The sequence below is a fragment of the Colletotrichum higginsianum genome, chromosome 6 (genome assembly GCF_001672515.1).
Source record: "Colletotrichum higginsianum IMI 349063 chromosome 6, whole genome shotgun sequence".
Classification (NCBI taxonomy): Eukaryota; Fungi; Ascomycota; class Sordariomycetes; order Glomerellales; family Glomerellaceae; genus Colletotrichum; species Colletotrichum higginsianum.
The window spans coordinates 1,378,333-1,395,183 of record NC_030959.1 but is presented as its reverse complement, the minus strand read 5'-3'; the positions used below and the strand labels follow the sequence as shown (position 1 = coordinate 1,395,183).

The following is a 16,851-nucleotide window of genomic DNA, read 5'->3' as shown; positions in this document are numbered from 1 at the left end:
GCTGGGCAACAAGCGGCTGGATGACCAGGGAGAGCTTTTTGACTGATTGGGACGAACGAGCTATGGGCGAGCTTGCGTTGCCGCCGATCCTCTCTCTCGGTTCCTGGGCACCGAGCCGAGCTGAGGTGTGATGATGGGATGGGCGGGGTGGGGTTCGAGATTCCCCCGATGCCGCAGCTTTCTCTGGTCCCTGACCGGGGCGGATGGATGACGCAAGGCAGATCTTTTGGCAGATCTTGTGGGGATATAAACAGGAGAAGAGAACAGCACTGGAAAGATGGAACAATGATTCGAGGAATCAACTCTAAACGAGAACAACTTCGACTTCTGGGCCCATCGCAGGTCGACGATGGAGGAGGACTGATAACATCTGGATGAGAGGTTGGTGGAAGGATGATGTTGGGTTCCGCCAGGGTGGGGGGGGATTAGAAGGACACTTACCAGCTAGGAAGGTCCAGGCCAGATTAGATCAGCTTTGGGAGGGAGCGTCAGTTCAGTTCACTTCAGTTGAGCACAGTCGCTAGAGCGCACAGTAAGTTCCCCAAGGCCCAAGGCACGGGACCTGAGACCCCGGATGGAGGGGCACCTGAGCTATTCTCGTCACGACGCACGCAAAGCAACAAGACGCGAGCGAGCCCGGCATCGCATTGGGGATGGCGACATCGGTTCGTGGCTCCTAGCGCAGACCTCTTAGCGCCCTGTGGCTCTGGTCAGTGGTCAGTGACCGGTGATTCAATGGTCACCAGTGGCGGCCGCGCTCAAGCTGTTCCAACGTCCCCAATGTGCGTGCTGCTTAGGCTTGGTAGCTACACACACTGTGCTGGGGAAGTGCATGCGTGCTGTCACCTTGGCAGCGGGCGGGGGCTGTCCCCCCGAAATCCGGAGATGGACCCCACACTGAGCGCCCGAGCGCCGAGCGGCCTTCGGCGAGGATGCGATGCCTATTTCTTTTAGCTAATATTCCCGATATTCCGAATACTCGGGACCTCGAGGCTTTGCTTGAGGGGAGCTCTAGCTTTGTCTTGTCTTTAATTTCTCCTTGATCTTCATCTCTTGGGCTCAACTCTGTTCTGATTCCCTTGGATAGAATCGAACCTGTCATGCAGATGTCGGACCCGGCCCGGTTTCTGCTTCCGACCTTTTCGCGGAGCTCCGGGCCGAAGACCTGCACCGGCCCGGTGGGCTTCCTCCTCCAGCAACCGTACCGTGATCTGTTTGTGCCAGCAAATAAGGATCAATTGAGACTGGTTGGCTTTCTTCCATTAGAGGAAAGTGGACAGTCAAGCATTTGGCGTGTGGCGCCGGGTGGAATTTTTCTTTTAATGGTGCATTCGATGTCGCGGCGTTTTCTTCCGCAGACGATAGGCCGCAACCAACACTGGACAAACCGTGGTCTCGCACATGAGCTTCTCATATTCTCCTAAAAGAAAAGAAAAGAATTTGCTCGCATTGCTCATCGTTCAACCTGTCTTCGTCACGAAATTCTTGACGAGTAACGGTGCTGCTGTTCGTCGCCGTTGGGAAAGGCTTACCGAGGACTCGGAAACTCCTGCCGAGAGGAAGTCCACTTTGCTGACATCAACACCTCACTCTTGAGGTTCTCATCACCTCGGGCAAAAGTGCTACGGCGGTTGTATGAGACTTGGAAACTCGGCGCCTCGGTTGGCGACATTAGGCGAAACCAAAAACCACAGACATGGCGAAACCATTCAGCTTTCTTTATTGCGGTATCGGGAGTGAGGACACAGTGATACAAACCATTGAACGTTGCTCACAGTGTGTTAGATACATGTACCAAGGTGGTTTGAGAAGTCGGCTGGTTCGTGAGACGTTCGTCTCAATGTCAGACAAACGGCTTGGAACACGTTCAATACCAGCAGCCGGTTTCGAACCTGCTGGCATACTTGCGTGGAAGCATTGAGACAGCAGCGTCAAACGACGACAGGGGAACTTAAGTCATCCATATTGCAGATGTTGTTGACAACGAGAAAGGCCTCGTCGCTAGACTGCTGCAGAATGTCCTGGACTTATTGAAACCCTTCGCGTCGTCGGACATTTTCGCGTCTCAAGAAAGTGCTCGTTGACTAACGACTCTGAAGGACTCTCAAGCTGCGGGTGTCATTGTGATTGAAAATTCCCTGCAGAAATCGCCAGCTGGTTACAACAAACGTTTAGTCGGCGGGCTCCAACCGTTTATGTCAGCTTTGTTCAATCTGCTCTGCCATTGGGAATCCATGATATCGAAGAGAGTCTGGCATGACTTAACTGTACTGTACCGTCACACAGTACCCAAGCTTAAGAGTTCGTCAGTCAATATCAACCAAACGTAAGTGCGGTCAAGTCGATGCAGGTTCAGAACAAGTATTGGCTGCCGGAGACGCCGGGAACTCTGAGAGCTACTTGACACTTGATAACGATTGGGCATCTCTGATTTGTCAACCCGGTCTATGATGATGTGAAATAAGAACTTCCAGAAGCACAGCGATGCGATGGTAGCCTGACGTGCTCTTTGAAACCAAAATAAAAAACCCCTCAGCCAAACCAGAGATGCGGCAATTCCGGGCTGGGTCGCTGTATGGCGCAGCAGCAGCTCCCCCAGCTATCGCGTCAATGCCGAACCCTGACACTGCCGTCCATATCCCGGATGATCTACGGAAGCGGAACGACATCCCTGGCCCAAAGCTCGACTCTTCATAACAGGGCTGATGGTTAGATCCTAGTTTCTCGGTCTAGACGCATATTAGGCTGCTATTTCTAACGGTGGCGGTCGCATGAGGGTCGAGCTAGACGCATCGCCCGTTTCCAAGCAGTGCAGCCCGCAAAGAGGAACCTTGGAGGGAAGTTTCGCTGCACCAGAGCTTGGCCAATTCATCGATGTCCTGACAACGTTTCTTCGGGGACCATCAGGTTCGGATGAAGCATAGGTCTCTGATGTGGTTCATCCAAGCCAAGTGGCAGCAATGAAGCCATTCATTCTAGTGTGATCCATACGGCGCGCTGTGTGAAGGCAGAGGCGCACCTGGTGGCGCCGAAGTGGTTCTTTTCGCGGGATCTGACAAGTGCAAACACTCTCTTAGTGACTGACGGGGCCCTTGTTGGAGATTCTCTGAATAGCACGGGGGAGAAGAAGTAATCCCCGTCACGACCGCTCGCCAAGAAAGACGAGCGGCCGTCGAGGTTGTATTTAGAAAAGGCACGAAGATCCATCATGGATCCGCCGTTGAGGGAGGCGGTCAAGAAATCGGACCCGACATCCACATCGCGGAGGCCGATGAAGCGTCGACACGGCGAGTGAAGTGGTTGCCCGTTCCGGGATGATGCTACAAGAGAGGTCTCATCCAAAGTCTTGTGCGCCCCTGTGTAATTTCCAATGTTTAAACCAGGGTTGGCCAAGCCGAAGTGGAAGAAAGAGAGAGCGTGAGAGAAAGTAAGAAGTGGGGAAGTGAGGAGCGCTGCGATCTCCGGCATGGGTCGCACAAGCCAGACCTTAATCGCGGGTTTGACATGTCGCGGATCGACGAGCGGCGGGCAAGCATAGTGATCGACGAGCTTCGACGAGGCGAGGAGATGGACGAACCAGGCTGGCGGCGTGCATTAAGGGTTGCAGTAGCGAATCCTCGAAGGATGTCCCGATTTCGACGCGAGAGAATAGGCCCGAGAGCCATAACGTAAGTGACTCTGTTCTATAACCCTCTTGTCGATATATGCGCGGCTTTCGAGATGGCTGCTGTTATTGTGTCATTGGGGGGGACTCTTCAAAGCTTGGGACGGGGAGGGACGGTCCAAAGTCCACAATCGTCCCAAGTTTGCACGACGGAATCCTCCTGTAATTAGCATCTGTGAAACTGGTACAGGGGCGTAAGGTCCAGGGTGCTAGGCGAATGACATCAGATGGAAGACGTAGGAGCGAGTGTGACGGGCGTGAGAAACACTGAGAGGGTTCAGGAGGAACCAACCACGTGATCTGAGGGGGGCTTGGTTGAAAATCTCGAGGAGTACGGAACAAAAGGGGGTGGGTGGGTGTGAAGGAGGGAAACACTATGGAAGTTGATTGAATAGTGGAGATTATCAAGAGTCCAGAAGCCTTGGGACCGTGCAAGTTCTGCGGGAGAAACCACATGAGGGGAATAGGGACGAGGCTCGGTTTCCCCTTTGAGAGATCAGCTGAAACAGGAACAACCAGGTCCAGGGGAGCGAGGGATGAATATGGATGGTCCAGGGGGGGGGGGGAGTCACTTGCATCTTTGACCTCAAACGACCCAAGTGGGTCTTAGCCGCAACATTATATAAGCGATTGATGAGCAATGGGCTCTCCCGATTGGCTGTAAATCTCCGATGTCCCTGGCGGCGACGTCCGATTGATCCTCGACCCCTCTCGAACCTCCCGTGTAAATCATGCACCTTCCCTTCCCAGGAATCCTGGCAACGTGCCCAACTCCGTCAACGTCCCCCTTCTTCTGGGCACTCAAACTGAACCTCAACTCCTCCACCGACCTGCCCCTGAGCCTCCGTTCGACATCTCCTGACCCGACCTGACTCCCTGGGACGAACTGACAAAGAACTCTTTTTTCTTTCTCAAGCGTGATTCTATTGGGTCGTCTGGGTCAGGTCAGAGATCAGGATATCGGGCGCCAAGCAGCTCCCGGTCTCTGAACCCCCTGGTGACTTGCACAGAAAAGTCTACACACCGGCGTCACTCCCTGAAGCTGTCTTGTCGTCGTCCACTTTGTCCACTGTTTCCTCCCGCCCTGGCAGGGGGGTTCTTGCCCTGTTTGGATAGTCAAAATCCAAGATGGACTCGTTTAACTGGGTCTTTCAGAAACGGTTCGGAGAGAGAAAAAATGACGGCAGGACCAAAAACGGACGGGCGGACGGTTGTAGATTGCGGGGACACCAGGAAGAGACTGTTCGACAGTGTAGGTTGTAAGCTACGACATCACAACAGAGTCCCCCCCCTCAAAACATTTGGATCTACGTGTAACGCTGCATTCTCTCGAGCCACAAACTCGTTCACCCGTTTCTCCATCTTCACATACACTTGCTTGTCGAGCTCCGCTCTCTTATCACTGGTTCTGCAAAAGAGAAGTGCACTCTGCTAAGACGTGTTATAGATTATGTCCTTGACCAACCCGCCCTGTTGAGCAGTCTCTTCCGTTCTGGAGTTTACCGACGTTGACGGTTAACCCTCCATCATCCGTTATCGCCGTGGTCCGTCACTCAGATATCCCCTGTCATCCCAGCATGGGATCAGCACAGCCTCCATATCGTCTCTTCCGGCAATATGCTTAGGGAAGACGCCGTCCTCGCTCGGTGGTGATCCTCCGGGAGAATACTCGGTTCGCCCCCCCCCCCCCCCCCCCCCCCCCTTCCTCTCAAGCAAGCCATCCCTCCTCCTTCACTCTCCACCTCGGGGGCCTGCCCCTCTCTTGGAATCGTAAACACCAAACGGCGGATAAGCTCATCCCCCTACCCTTTCCCCGCCGCCAGCCCGCTCTTTGGCCGAACGTCTCACGATGACTATACCAAAGCAATGGCGAAGCCGTATCCTGGGGAGACTAGCCAGTTGGGTCAGGAGGCGGTACCCGACCCGTCGAGTCGAAAGGTCCTGACGGGCTGCCAGCCTGACAGCCCTTCTCAACTCGTTTGTGGCTCGGATGGAGGAGGGGGGACGGAAAGACGCTTAAAAGATGGCCTCGCTTCCCGTCTCTGGTCCGTCTTTCGTTCTTGCCTCACCAGCTTCTTCAGTCTGACATTCTTTGGCGCATTCTTTTGCCAAGGTTTCTTTCTTTCCTTTCGCCTCTCCTTCTGAGCATTCTGTCATTCTCTTCTCGGTGCTAGTCGCCCAAACTCCCTTGAAGGGTCTTCCTGCTTCTGTCCATTCCTTGAAATCCAACGATCCAAACGACTTTCACCATTCCCGTCATTTAGCAAAACAAGTCGCCAGAACGACTAGCAGCTGCTTCACGATCCTTTACACACCATGTTGCTCAAGCCAGCTGTTCTCGTCTGCCTCCTCGCCGAGCTTGGTCTCGCGCGCCAGGTCAGGCGCCAGGACAACGTCGCCCCGTCGCCCATCCTGTCCAGCATCAACATCCCGCCTCCTCTGTCGACGGGCACCGGTGCCGTCGCCCCCATTTCGGGCGGCCCGACGGGCATCTTCCTGAACACCTCGGTCCCCGCCACCGCACCCCAGCTGTCCACCGTGACCGAGGTCGCCACCATCACTTCCACTCTGTCGAACAACGTCACCACCACCGAGGTCATCACAACTGAGCGCACCGTCACCGCCTCTGCCGCCCCGGTTATCCAGCAGCCCCAGGTCATCATCATCTCCCAGGTCACCTTCTTCACCTTCATCTCCGCTCTCGGCGGTGCGCCCCCCGCTGTCCAGCAGGGTGACCAGGGTGGCTTCGTCGTCGGCGGTCAGCAGTTTGGCCAGTTCCAATCCGCTTGCAACGCCGCATGTGGCATGCAGTTCACCCAGTGCCAGAGCATCGCCGGACAGAACTTCCAGATTTCTCAGTGCCAGACCCAGCTCATCGCCTGCCAGAACGCTGCAAAGACTGCCACCGTCACCGTCTCTGTACCCACGACCGTTACCCAGACTGTTCTCCTGCCCAACGGCCCCATCTCTGGCGACGCTGGCGGTGTTCCTTCCGGCATCGCCGAGGAGGGCGGCTCTGTCATCACAACCACGACCCTGCCCCCTGACGCTGGCGCCACTGTCGGAACCGGAGGTGTCTCCTTCATCACTGTCACGGCCACCCCTGGAGCTCCTCCTTCCCAGACTGCCGTCCCTGAGACCGATGTCCTGACCACCACCCTTCCTGCCAACCCAGACCAGCCTGACGCGACACCTGTGGTATCCGTCATCACTGTCACTCGCCAGCCTGGCTCTGAGCCTTCGCAGCCCGTTGAGGGCGGCGCTTCTGGGCAGGGCGGGTCCGTCGTTACCTCTGCTGTTGTCTCGACCCTTCCTCCTCAAAGCGAGGGCGGCCAACCCATCGTCAGCACCGTATATGTCACTGCCACCGTCTCGGGCGGCGTCCCCGCTGCTTCCGAGGTCGTCAGCTCCGCCGATGCCGTCGCCAGCAGCTCTGCCGTTGTTACTACCTTGCCTGCCCAGTCCGAGGGAGGCGAGCCCATCGTGAGCACGATCTACGTCTCTGCCCCTCCCCCCGCTCCTACCAACGAGCCCGGTGCGTCTGAGCAGGCCGGTTCCGTCGTCACCTCTGCGGTTGTATCGACCCTCCCTGCCGAGAGCGGCCTGCCTCCCGTTGTCTCCACGATCTACGTCACTGCCACCGTCTCGGGCGGCGTTCCCATTGCTTCCGAGGCCGTCAGCTCTGTCGATGCCATCGCCAGCAGTTCTGCTGTTGTAACCACTCTTCCTGCCCAGTCCGAAGGAGGTGAGCCCGTTGTCAGCACCGTTTTTGTCTCTGTTCCTCCCGCAGCCCCCACCGACGAGCCCGGCGCTTCTGAGCAAGGCTCCGTCGTGACCTCCGCCATTGAGACCACCCTCCCGGCCCAGAGTGAGGGCGGCTCGGCCATCGTCAGCACAGTCTACGTTACCGCCACCGTTCCCGCCAGCGGTCCCGCCGCCTCGGAGGTTGTCTCCCGCCCCGCCCAGCAACCCCCTAACCCCAACGAGCCCAAGACCTCCGTCATTACCATGACCCTGGCCCCTCCCTCCGGCACTCCCGTCTACTCTCTCGTCACCATCACCATCCAGCCCACAGCCGGTCCCTCTGGCACCGCTCCCGTCCAGACTGAGCTCTCCACCTCGGCATTGACCTCCACAATCCCGGCCGAGGGAACCACTCCTCCTCGCGTGACCACCGTCTACATCACGGCCCAGCCCCCCGTACCCACCTCCGCTCCTCCTCCCCGCGTCATCACCGTCACTGTCGGCTCCCTCACCGGCGTGGTGACCGTCTCCGACGCCCAGAGCACCGCCTCTGCCACGACCGTCGCCTCGGCCCTCCCCAGCGCCGTCACCGGCGGAGGCAACGGGGGTAACGGTGGCGACGGCGGGAACGGAGGTAATGGTGGCAGTGACAACGGTGGCAACAACAGCGGCAACGGAGGCGGCGGGGGCAATGGCGGCGGCGTCGGCCAGGAGGGAAGCGGAAGCTGCCCCTCCGCCGTCACCGTCACTGAGACAGTCTCCGCGTGCCCCACTGCGCCTGTCACTTCCGTCCTGACCCAGACCGTCTCGGTCGTCCCGACGGCCGCTGCCGCGGCCAAGCGCGCCGAGAAGCCCGCTGCCGCCGACGAGGTTAAGCGTGACGCCGTCCGTCACCCCCGCCGCCACGGCCACGCCTTTGGCCTCTGGTGAGGGTGAAACGAGTGCATGGAGACAGCGACAAGGATACAGAAGCAGATGAAAAGAAAGCCCTGAAGGAATTCGGGCTCCGAGTAGTCTGCCTCGCTGAACTTTGTTGTCTCGTTGCAAAAGACATGGGATATCAATCGAACAAATACACACACAAAAAAAGATTGACACCAGGAAAAAATACGACAAAAAAAAAAAGAATACGACTTGTGTTTTCTCTTCTTTTTGGGGCAAGAGGGGCAAAAGGTCCTTCCCTTCACACGATACAGATGAGATTGATCACCTCCAGGGCAGACTTATAGCTGTGCTGGGTCTTGGCCTGGATGGCGCATCGCAAACGAAACTTGTTGGACTGATTTGGGAAAAGGGGAAAACGGGTTTTTGGAGCACTGCTTTTTGGGGACTTCTCTTTCGCATTGTATATGTTATGTCCGTTCTCGAATAGATAGGGCCAGGTTCCAATAACGGTCGATATCCCGCCAATGTCAAAAGACGTTAGAACAGCCCCCGTGCCGATGTCCACCCACACCTCGATTCGAACACATATTTTCCCAAAGCCTGGCAGACTTCCAATCCTTACTCATCTGAGCCCCCCTCAATTGGGTCACCGTCATGGTCTGGCAACCCTCGGATATTAGCTCGTCCGTCCTTCGCCTTCTTTCTCGATCTTCTCTTCGGTCTGCCCCTTTTCTTGGATTCGGGGTGGATACTCAGTGGTAAGATCGGGCCTGCGTCATGCACTGAAGAACTAGCTAGCCGGCCGACGAACGTCTTTGGTCTCGCGAAGCGAAAATATTGACCGGGCGTCTCGCCCACTTCCGACTCGGGAGGTTGTGCCACTGTTGACATGGAGTCCATCGCTGGGGCTGAATCTATATCAGCAATGGTATAATTTGAACCCCTCGTCCCTGGAACCATTAAGTCATGGATATTATCTATGGCCGACTCTTCAATATCTGTATGGGTGATATCGGCACTCCGTGTCTCTGGAAGAGAGCTTGTGAGGTCCTCATAGATATTCTCATCTGGAGGATCGAGATCAAATACAAAGGAGCGCCTCGATGAAGGTCGAATAATGTCTTTGTCGTTTTCGCGATCGAACGTTCCGCAGGTAGCCACGGTTTCAGTGTCGTGATCAAGACTAGGCGGCCAAAGATTTGGGCAATGGCTGCTAGAGGAGCTGCTTGATGGACGTAGATCCCGAGCTGCCTCCCGTCTCGCCTCTCGAAACAACGCATCTTGGGCTTCCTCATCGCGTTCGCCAAATATGAAGTTCATCCAGTCTGCATCCACACATGCCGCTGCTGGTTCTGGATCTGATGTATTTCGGTCTGTTTTTATTTCCGAAGTTTTGAACACGAAGCCGAGGGCATCGGCCTCTTTCACATCATCCCTAGGATGTGCCTCTCGAACTTGCTGGCCGAAACCGTGTTCTTCTCTGTTGTCTGAGTGTGTCAGTAACGAAGGGCGTTGCATTGCATTGTCGCACAAGTTCCGTAAGACAGCTTCCTCAGTCGTGTGTGTCTTTCCCTGACTGGTGCTAATACCGCGTTCAAGGTCATTCACGGCTGAGTTGTCCAATGACGGAGACGTGTTGACCAGTGAAAGTGGCGAGGAGAACAGCAACGCCACAGGTGTGTGTCTTGGCAGACTTCCGCCGTTACCAAGTTCCTCATAAGGCTCGTGGTTGTTCGGCCATGTGCCTGCATGCGTCATCTCAGAACCGCTGGGCGTTCTTGTTTGGACATTCAAAGACGCTCGAATCGTAGAGTACCCAGAACTTGGCTGGTGAGCTGATGGGCTGCTGGGACCAGGGAAATTGCTGGCTCCGGGACTGATATTTTCAGTTGCGACTGCTCTGCTGTGGCCTAGGTCTTTGGGAGTTTCTTCTCGGTGCCCGGAAGAAGCCAACATGTCGTGCCATCGTTCATTCTCACTCAATTCTGAGGGGGCCACGGCGGGCAACGGATTGTAGCTGACTTCGGCGACGGTGCTTCCAAATGCGTCTGATTTTGGCGTTCCTCGCCTGGTTGACAAGACCAGCTGACTGAGTCGTTGGGGAACCGGGTGATGAACGACAACCGGAGAAGATTCGACAACTAGTGGTTGGCCAGCTCGTTGGTCATTCTCAAGTCTGCCCTGCTGACCATGTAACATAGATGGTGAGGCACGGCTTGCAATATCGTCGTAGGTTGTGCCATCTCTCCCACGGCGAATCTGCCACGTAGATTTCTTCGTCTGACTTGTCCGTTCCCTATCCTCGATAGAACTCGAAAAGGCGTGGTGATGCGGAGACGAGGATTCCATGAAATAGATTGACTGCTGCAAGCCGTTTGACTGGGTAACGGTTCGGGGAGAATTTTGGTGCGAACTCCTGGTAGAGGCTTGGCATCCGGCGCCGAATCGAACACCCTCGCTGCCGATCCTGATCCTAACAACTCTGTCTCCGCCCTGGGTGCTGCTGTGACTAGTACCATGCCCTCTCAGTGCATTTTTTCTGCTGTGCTTCAACTTCTCGAAGAAAGGGGCAGGTTGCCCAGCTCTGTGTTTGTTGCGATAGCCCCAGATCTGACCCCCAGCCGAGTTACCACGGGCCGAGAACTGGAGAGGCATTGGTTTTTGTACGTTGATGCCGACCCAGTCGCCCTTCTGTAGCAAACGGCGTCTCTTGGTGTCCAAAGTTTCCTCTCTGCCCGTGGTATGTCTTCTTTTGCCATTCGACATGTGAGACTTTGGAAAGTCGCGGTTCGCCGTGGACAACCCATCATCGCGCAGGCGCTGATGGAGCGAATGTCCAGAACGACGCTCCTGGGCTTCGACATGCTGGCTCTGCCGGCGCTGAAAATACGGCGAGCTTTGTATCAAAGCTCTTGGAGACTGTTTCTCGGGAAGCGCCTTGGGCAAGCTGGATGGCCTGGAGAGAAAGGGAATGGAGGCAGTGGGCTTCGAGGCATCCCTAGGTCCTGGTCGAGTCTTTGCAAAGTACTGCTTCTGCTTGGCGATCTCCGGCTTGAAGCCTTTGCCCCGTAAATGACGAGCCAAAGCTCCTTCGGTCCAGTTCATGGCTCATACAGAGGGGTTCGTGATGCTAGCAAGCACCAAAGTGGCTGGCCATACGTGGGCAGTTGATTGATCGAGACTCAACCCTGCGGAGAGGTCTGTTAATGCAGCCTGCGAGTTCCGCCGCGCGCGCTAAGGCCTCTGCACTGCACTGCACTGCACACCGAGAACGGCAACACGAGCGTGGTTTCCCAATGTGAGTTCATGAGTAACATTGCGGCTTCTCGACCGATTCCAAATCATGTGACACCTAGATCGGCGTCTCCGTTCCTGTCGTGAAGGAAGGAAGAAAAGGAAGGAAAGAAGGGGATGGACTGAGGGCTGCACTTGCCGCCTCAATTCGCCATTCAGCCATACACCCAAACCCCTATTCTCCCACGGTGCGAAATGGATGTGTTACCGCCATCTGTGCACTGGCTGCAAACCCACTGATTCACTCCTCATCCCCCCCCACCCAGAACGCTGTCCTCCTTTCTGCTGGACTTTGGGCGTCGCGTCTCGTTGGATGCAGCGGCTCGCCTTGCCTTGCGCATCCAGGCACAGGGACATCTCTGCTTCTGTGACACATCAAAAGTCATGCCCTGCAGGTTCCAGAGCGCACCGTCTTCCCGTCTTATCTCCCACCCGCCCACCGCTTGATCTATTCCGGAACGACGCTCCGAAAATAACCACTGACCGCCGTCGGCCGAACACGAGTCTGACTCAACCACAGGCTCACGATGTCGACTGCGCCCTGCTGTGGGCTCGTGTCGCGCCGCTTTCTCACACTGGTACCGGTACTGGTACTGGCACTGGTCAGGCCTTCGGCCTCTCCATGTGGCGCTTGCCGCGCCGAGACGCAAGCTCCTCCTGAAAGAGCCCCGACTGGTTCCAGTCTCCAAGGACCAAACCACAAGAACTTGGGATCCGAACCCTGATTCGGGTCTCCACAGGCATCGAGTCGAGGCCGCTGCCGACCGACACTTGTCGCGGCCGACGTCACGGAAGCGGTCTTGTCTTCCCGGCTTTGGCTCCCGAGTTGCCTCTTGCAGACCTCAAAGACATCACCCCCTCAACCCCGATGATGGTATCGCCGCTCTTCTGGGTCATGGAGCCCCAATTGACCGTCCCAAGACGTCATTCTGATCTCGTGAGAGACTCGATCGGGGCCCTGGCATGCCTCGCCCAGGTGCCCCGGCAATGTTCAGCCAAGTCCCGATCGTGGCGGGTGGCAGCCGACCAATGAGAGAATAACTGTGTGTCAACGCTGACCACTCAGCGACGAGACCGGCGAATTCTCGTCGTTGGACAGAGTTCGGACGGTGGGAAATGACGACTATTCGCATGCGTTCGAAGGGGTGCGGGAAAAAAAAGGGATGATGAAAGTCAACAAGTCGGACAAAGAGTGCAGGTTGCGCGCAAAGACACTCGGTCGAGATGGGTCTGGTCGAGGGATTGCCGATTGTGGGAATACGGACATCGCGTGTCGTCGGGGCAGCCGTCGGCAGAAGCCAAGGGCGGTGGTAGTGGTTGTGCCGTGTTCTTCGTCTATCGGCCGTTGCCGCAGTTCCTTGCCCGGTCTCGGCAACGCCTTGGACAAAGCCGATTCTGCAGAGCAAAAAGTCCTAGGTCACGGTCAATCCAACGGGGGGGAAAACATAGCCAGTCCATCCATCCACAGATTCCCACCCTCCTCCTCCCCCCCATCCCCGCCGGGCCGGCGCCCAAACCCAACATGGCTGCTCACATCCACATTTTTCCAGAATCCAACTTTGCGGCACTAGCCCTTGGGTTGGATCCATCATCCCAAACAGCAGCTTTCCGCCGTGAGAAAGGTGGACGGGGTCCCTCTGAGTCTTTGACTGCACCTCATGTTCGCAGCGACCCCATGTCACTGCCTGCCGCTGCCGCGGCTCTCCACCGAGTAAGCTTGTCAGCTGCCACACGCTTCACCGAGGCCAACGACACCTCGTGAAGCTACGCATCGTTGCAAGTCAACCAGAGTTGCGAATGACAAGAGAGGGAAATGTGCTTAGCAGTCGAGGGCGTCACGGGTGACCAGGTCCTCTTGAGCGATTAATGCCAGTCTTTAAGGAGACGACGGAAACGACACGGCTCTTGAGAGAATTCAATTATTTTGCACATGGACCCCAACCAATCATAGCCCGACGATAAGCTAGCAATGCAAAATGCACCAGCCGTCCACTAGCGCCCCACACTGGATGGTTTGGAGACACTCGAGATGGAGGTCTCCTGCATGTCACATCTGGAGAAACAAGTTCCATAATGGAATCATCAAAGTTTTACCTGACGGCTCTCTCTTTCACTCTATCTCGGGGCGGCAACGGCAAGCGGCTATCCCAGAACTCATGCATCCCGCGTCGACCACGTACACTGTACGACAGCGCATGAGATGTTGAGGACGGCAATGTTGGGGGGGTAATCGTCCATCCGACGGCAGCGCAGTGAGACCCTGTCGCGGGCAGAAGTGCGGGGAGGAGTGCCCGTCTTTGATACGCCGCCGTATCGGAGCCAAAATATTATGTGTTTGATATGACCGACTGGAGACCGACTGAACACGCGACGACAGCGGCCAACTGGGCAGCATCCCGTCCAGCAAACTGTTCCGTCGGGGTGTATGTCCACGAGTAAGAAGTAGTTAATACAGAAAGAGTAAGAGACGAGCAAAGCAAAGCAACCGTGAATCCAACAGCCTTTCTCCTGGGCGGGCTCCAGCCGCGTGCATACTGCAGTCTCGTAGACGTTTGGGCTGCATATCAGCCAGATATTCACTCAATGCTTGCAGAACGGGTCACGGCAGGCCATGTGGATTGGCTCTCTTTCCGGAGATAGCTTCGACAAGGTCATTTCGTGGAGCAAAAGCTTGGGGGTTCGCTGACGAACAGACGGTCGAATATTGGCCGGAAGGACAAGCTGGCTAGTGATTCCGAAGGTTTGGGGAAGATTGCCATCCCGCCATCGGAGACAAGACGCGAAATGGGGGTTCTCCGTGAATCCCCCCAAATGACTCGAGAGGTTTTGTAAACTCGACGTCTCTCACAGGATACCGACGAGAGGCCATCAGATCGCACTTACCACAGATCTCACTCACACCTCCTGGAGCGCGTCTGGGACCGGAGCAAGACCGCACCCCACCTTTTGCCCCTCGCCGCCGCAGTATGGGTCGACTTGGACGATAAACCTTGGAGTGGGATAGATAGATAATAGGTAGGTGACGCCTCTGTCTGGGTTTGATGCCAAATTGGGAGTCACCAAGCCGCTTCTTTGACACAGAGGTACAGATACCTCGCGAGGGAATCAGGGTCGCCAGGATCACCCCCACCAAGGGGGTTACAGACGCGCAGACGGAGACGCACAAACTTGCCAGACAATGTGACAATGTTGAGGATGATGGCCGATATGTCACTGCCGGACGGCGGCGGCAAAATTTTTATGAGACGATTTCCTGCACGAACCAGGCGGGAGTACGAATGGTTCCGGGGACGGGACGAAGGAAGCAACTCCTAGAGGATGAATGATTATCTTTCCTGCGCCGCGTCCAGACATGGCCATGGCAAGGGTTAGAGATTTGAGAAGGATACAGATACTGGAAAGAGAATTGGCGCGAGTGTGTATCGTCGCTGTCGTCGCAACAAGTCACACGTGGGCGGGACAGGGAAGAATTGTGCGATGGAAGGGCATCTACTCTCGACTAAGGGGGCTGACGCGAGAAAGTGAAGTGAGACTCTCACAGGCCTGTTCCACGACGTATCGACTTCCTGGGGGTCCTGTCGTGGAGCAATGTACTGTGGTAGGGTCCTCTGGCGGGGGAAAAGCGTTGACAAGCTGACAAGACTTGTTGGACACTGCGAGGTCAAGGTACTTGACGATACCCCGAATGGGAGCGGAAGAGCGTGGTTGTCCTCCCCCCAAGGAAACGAGCGCCAGGAATATGCAGGTTGTCGCAATATGGCCCTGCGATCGTCGGCGTGGAACCAAGTCGCAAGCGACAGTATGTCTCTCCCCCTCGGGGTATTCTAAGCCGCCAGCCATTTGCTGCTGTTGCCAGGTCCGTCTGTCCGACCCCGGAGTCTTGGATGGCAGAGGTGTGTGTATGTGTGTGTGTGAGTGTGTGTGTGTGCGCGCGCGCGCGCGAGGGAAGAGAACTTTGCTGAAATTCAAAGGGACTATCTTGGTTATGGAAGGCCCGATTGATCAGACGAAACGAAACAATAGCATCGTGAAGTCTTCACGAACTAATTACTCGTGAGCGGCCGTTTTTGGGCATCAAAGTTCTTGGACCCTTACTTTCCAAGGGGAGACGGCCGGTTCTATGGAAGATCTCTTGCTCCTGGAGGTTTGCACCACTTCGGTCTGGCATACAGGCTTCTGATCTACCCCCGAAGGCGGGTGCCACAGCCACCACCAACGATTTCTGCTACGAAAGCTCGTAAAGGCAACTCACTGGCTGGGTCCTGACCGAACAATGATAGCGACAAGGCGAAGGCTAAGGCTCTGGCGAGGGCTACGGCGGGCGGCGGGTGTGCACACGATCATTTCCAAGGATAGCAACAGCGGACCGCCGCCGCCAGGACGTGTGGGCTTCACAGGTATCGGTACGTACCCCGCGTTGTGGCACGGTGGACACCTGTGGGTGAGAGGTACCTTGGTTGGGTCATCTGGACTAACAGTGGACGTGTGCTGTAAGTCTTTGGCACTGTGTACAGACGGTGTGCACGTACTCTGTACATGTACCGACTTCCTTTCCCATGGTCTCTCACTCTCAGTCTCAGTCTCACAGGCCTCGCTACCTCATTCAATATCATTCATTGCTGGGTTGGTTGTGGTTTTAGTGTACGATTAGGTAGATGCGTTTAGCTGCAGGACATTTGCTGTACTGGCTGCCTCCAGCGGTGTCTGACTGGTCCTTAGCCGGGGCTCGTCTGTGGGCGCAGTTCGAAGTATCATCGTCACACTCTTTCCTTGTTCTCTTGCCCTTCCCCTACGCGTGACTTTGCTATACGCACTTATCAATGCTGGAGACCAGGGTTGACAGAACAAAACCACCCAAGTGGAAGCGCAAAGAGGAGGCCACCAGGGGCCAGTTACGGAGAAGTGGAAGTTGACGATACCTCTAGAGGCGAATGGTCCGGCCGTGGCATTTCCGTATAAAGTGCAAAGTACTGTACTGGATCCAAAGGACGTGAAGCCCGTTGGTTGCGAGACGGCGGGCGGGCGTAGGGATACCTCTAATAGCGGTGCAAGCGGCGGGCAGTGGGTGGACGGGAGGGGGGAGCCTGTGGCGGCGTGCAAGTACCTAGACTTTGGGCAGCGCGAGACCCTGGGAACCAAATCAAAGGTGGCATGTAATAGCTGTGGTCCCCCCAAACTCTGGGTTGGCGGGCGAATGGCAGGAAGCGTGTTTCCGGGGCCACACGGTACACCCCACCAACCCACCCCTCCCAACCCCACCCGTA

At 56.2% G+C, this 16,851-nt stretch overlaps 4 protein-coding genes across 4 annotated transcripts; 3 read left to right on the top strand and 1 right to left on the bottom strand.

Annotated features, from left to right (window-relative positions):
- Positions 1 to 5,980: 5,980 nt before the first annotated feature.
- On the top strand, positions 5,981 to 8,338 carry CH63R_08846 (uncharacterized protein; the record flags this gene model as incomplete). The annotated part of the gene is made up of 1 exon (XM_018303820.1): positions 5,981 to 8,338. The coding sequence occupies one exon, from the start codon at positions 5,981 to 5,983 to the stop codon at positions 8,336 to 8,338; it is 2,358 nt and encodes a 785-aa protein (XP_018155843.1).
- A 573-nt stretch (positions 8,339 to 8,911) lies between these two features.
- On the bottom strand, positions 8,912 to 11,398 carry CH63R_08845 (uncharacterized protein; the record flags this gene model as incomplete). The annotated part of the gene is made up of 1 exon (XM_018303819.1): positions 8,912 to 11,398. The coding sequence occupies one exon, from the start codon at positions 11,396 to 11,398 to the stop codon at positions 8,912 to 8,914; it is 2,487 nt and encodes an 828-aa protein (XP_018155842.1).
- Positions 11,399 to 12,114: 716 nt separating this feature from the next.
- On the top strand, positions 12,115 to 12,520 carry CH63R_08844 (uncharacterized protein; the record flags this gene model as incomplete). Its single annotated transcript, XM_018303818.1, has 2 exons — positions 12,115 to 12,133; positions 12,195 to 12,520. 2 exons carry the CDS (start codon positions 12,115 to 12,117, stop codon positions 12,518 to 12,520), a joined length of 345 nt encoding a protein of 114 aa, XP_018155841.1.
- A 589-nt stretch (positions 12,521 to 13,109) lies between these two features.
- CH63R_08843 (uncharacterized protein) lies at positions 13,110 to 13,349 on the top strand (the record flags this gene model as incomplete). The annotated part of the gene is made up of 1 exon (XM_018303817.1): positions 13,110 to 13,349. One exon carries the CDS (start codon positions 13,110 to 13,112, stop codon positions 13,347 to 13,349), a length of 240 nt encoding a protein of 79 aa, XP_018155840.1.
- Positions 13,350 to 16,851: the final 3,502 nt, after the last annotated feature.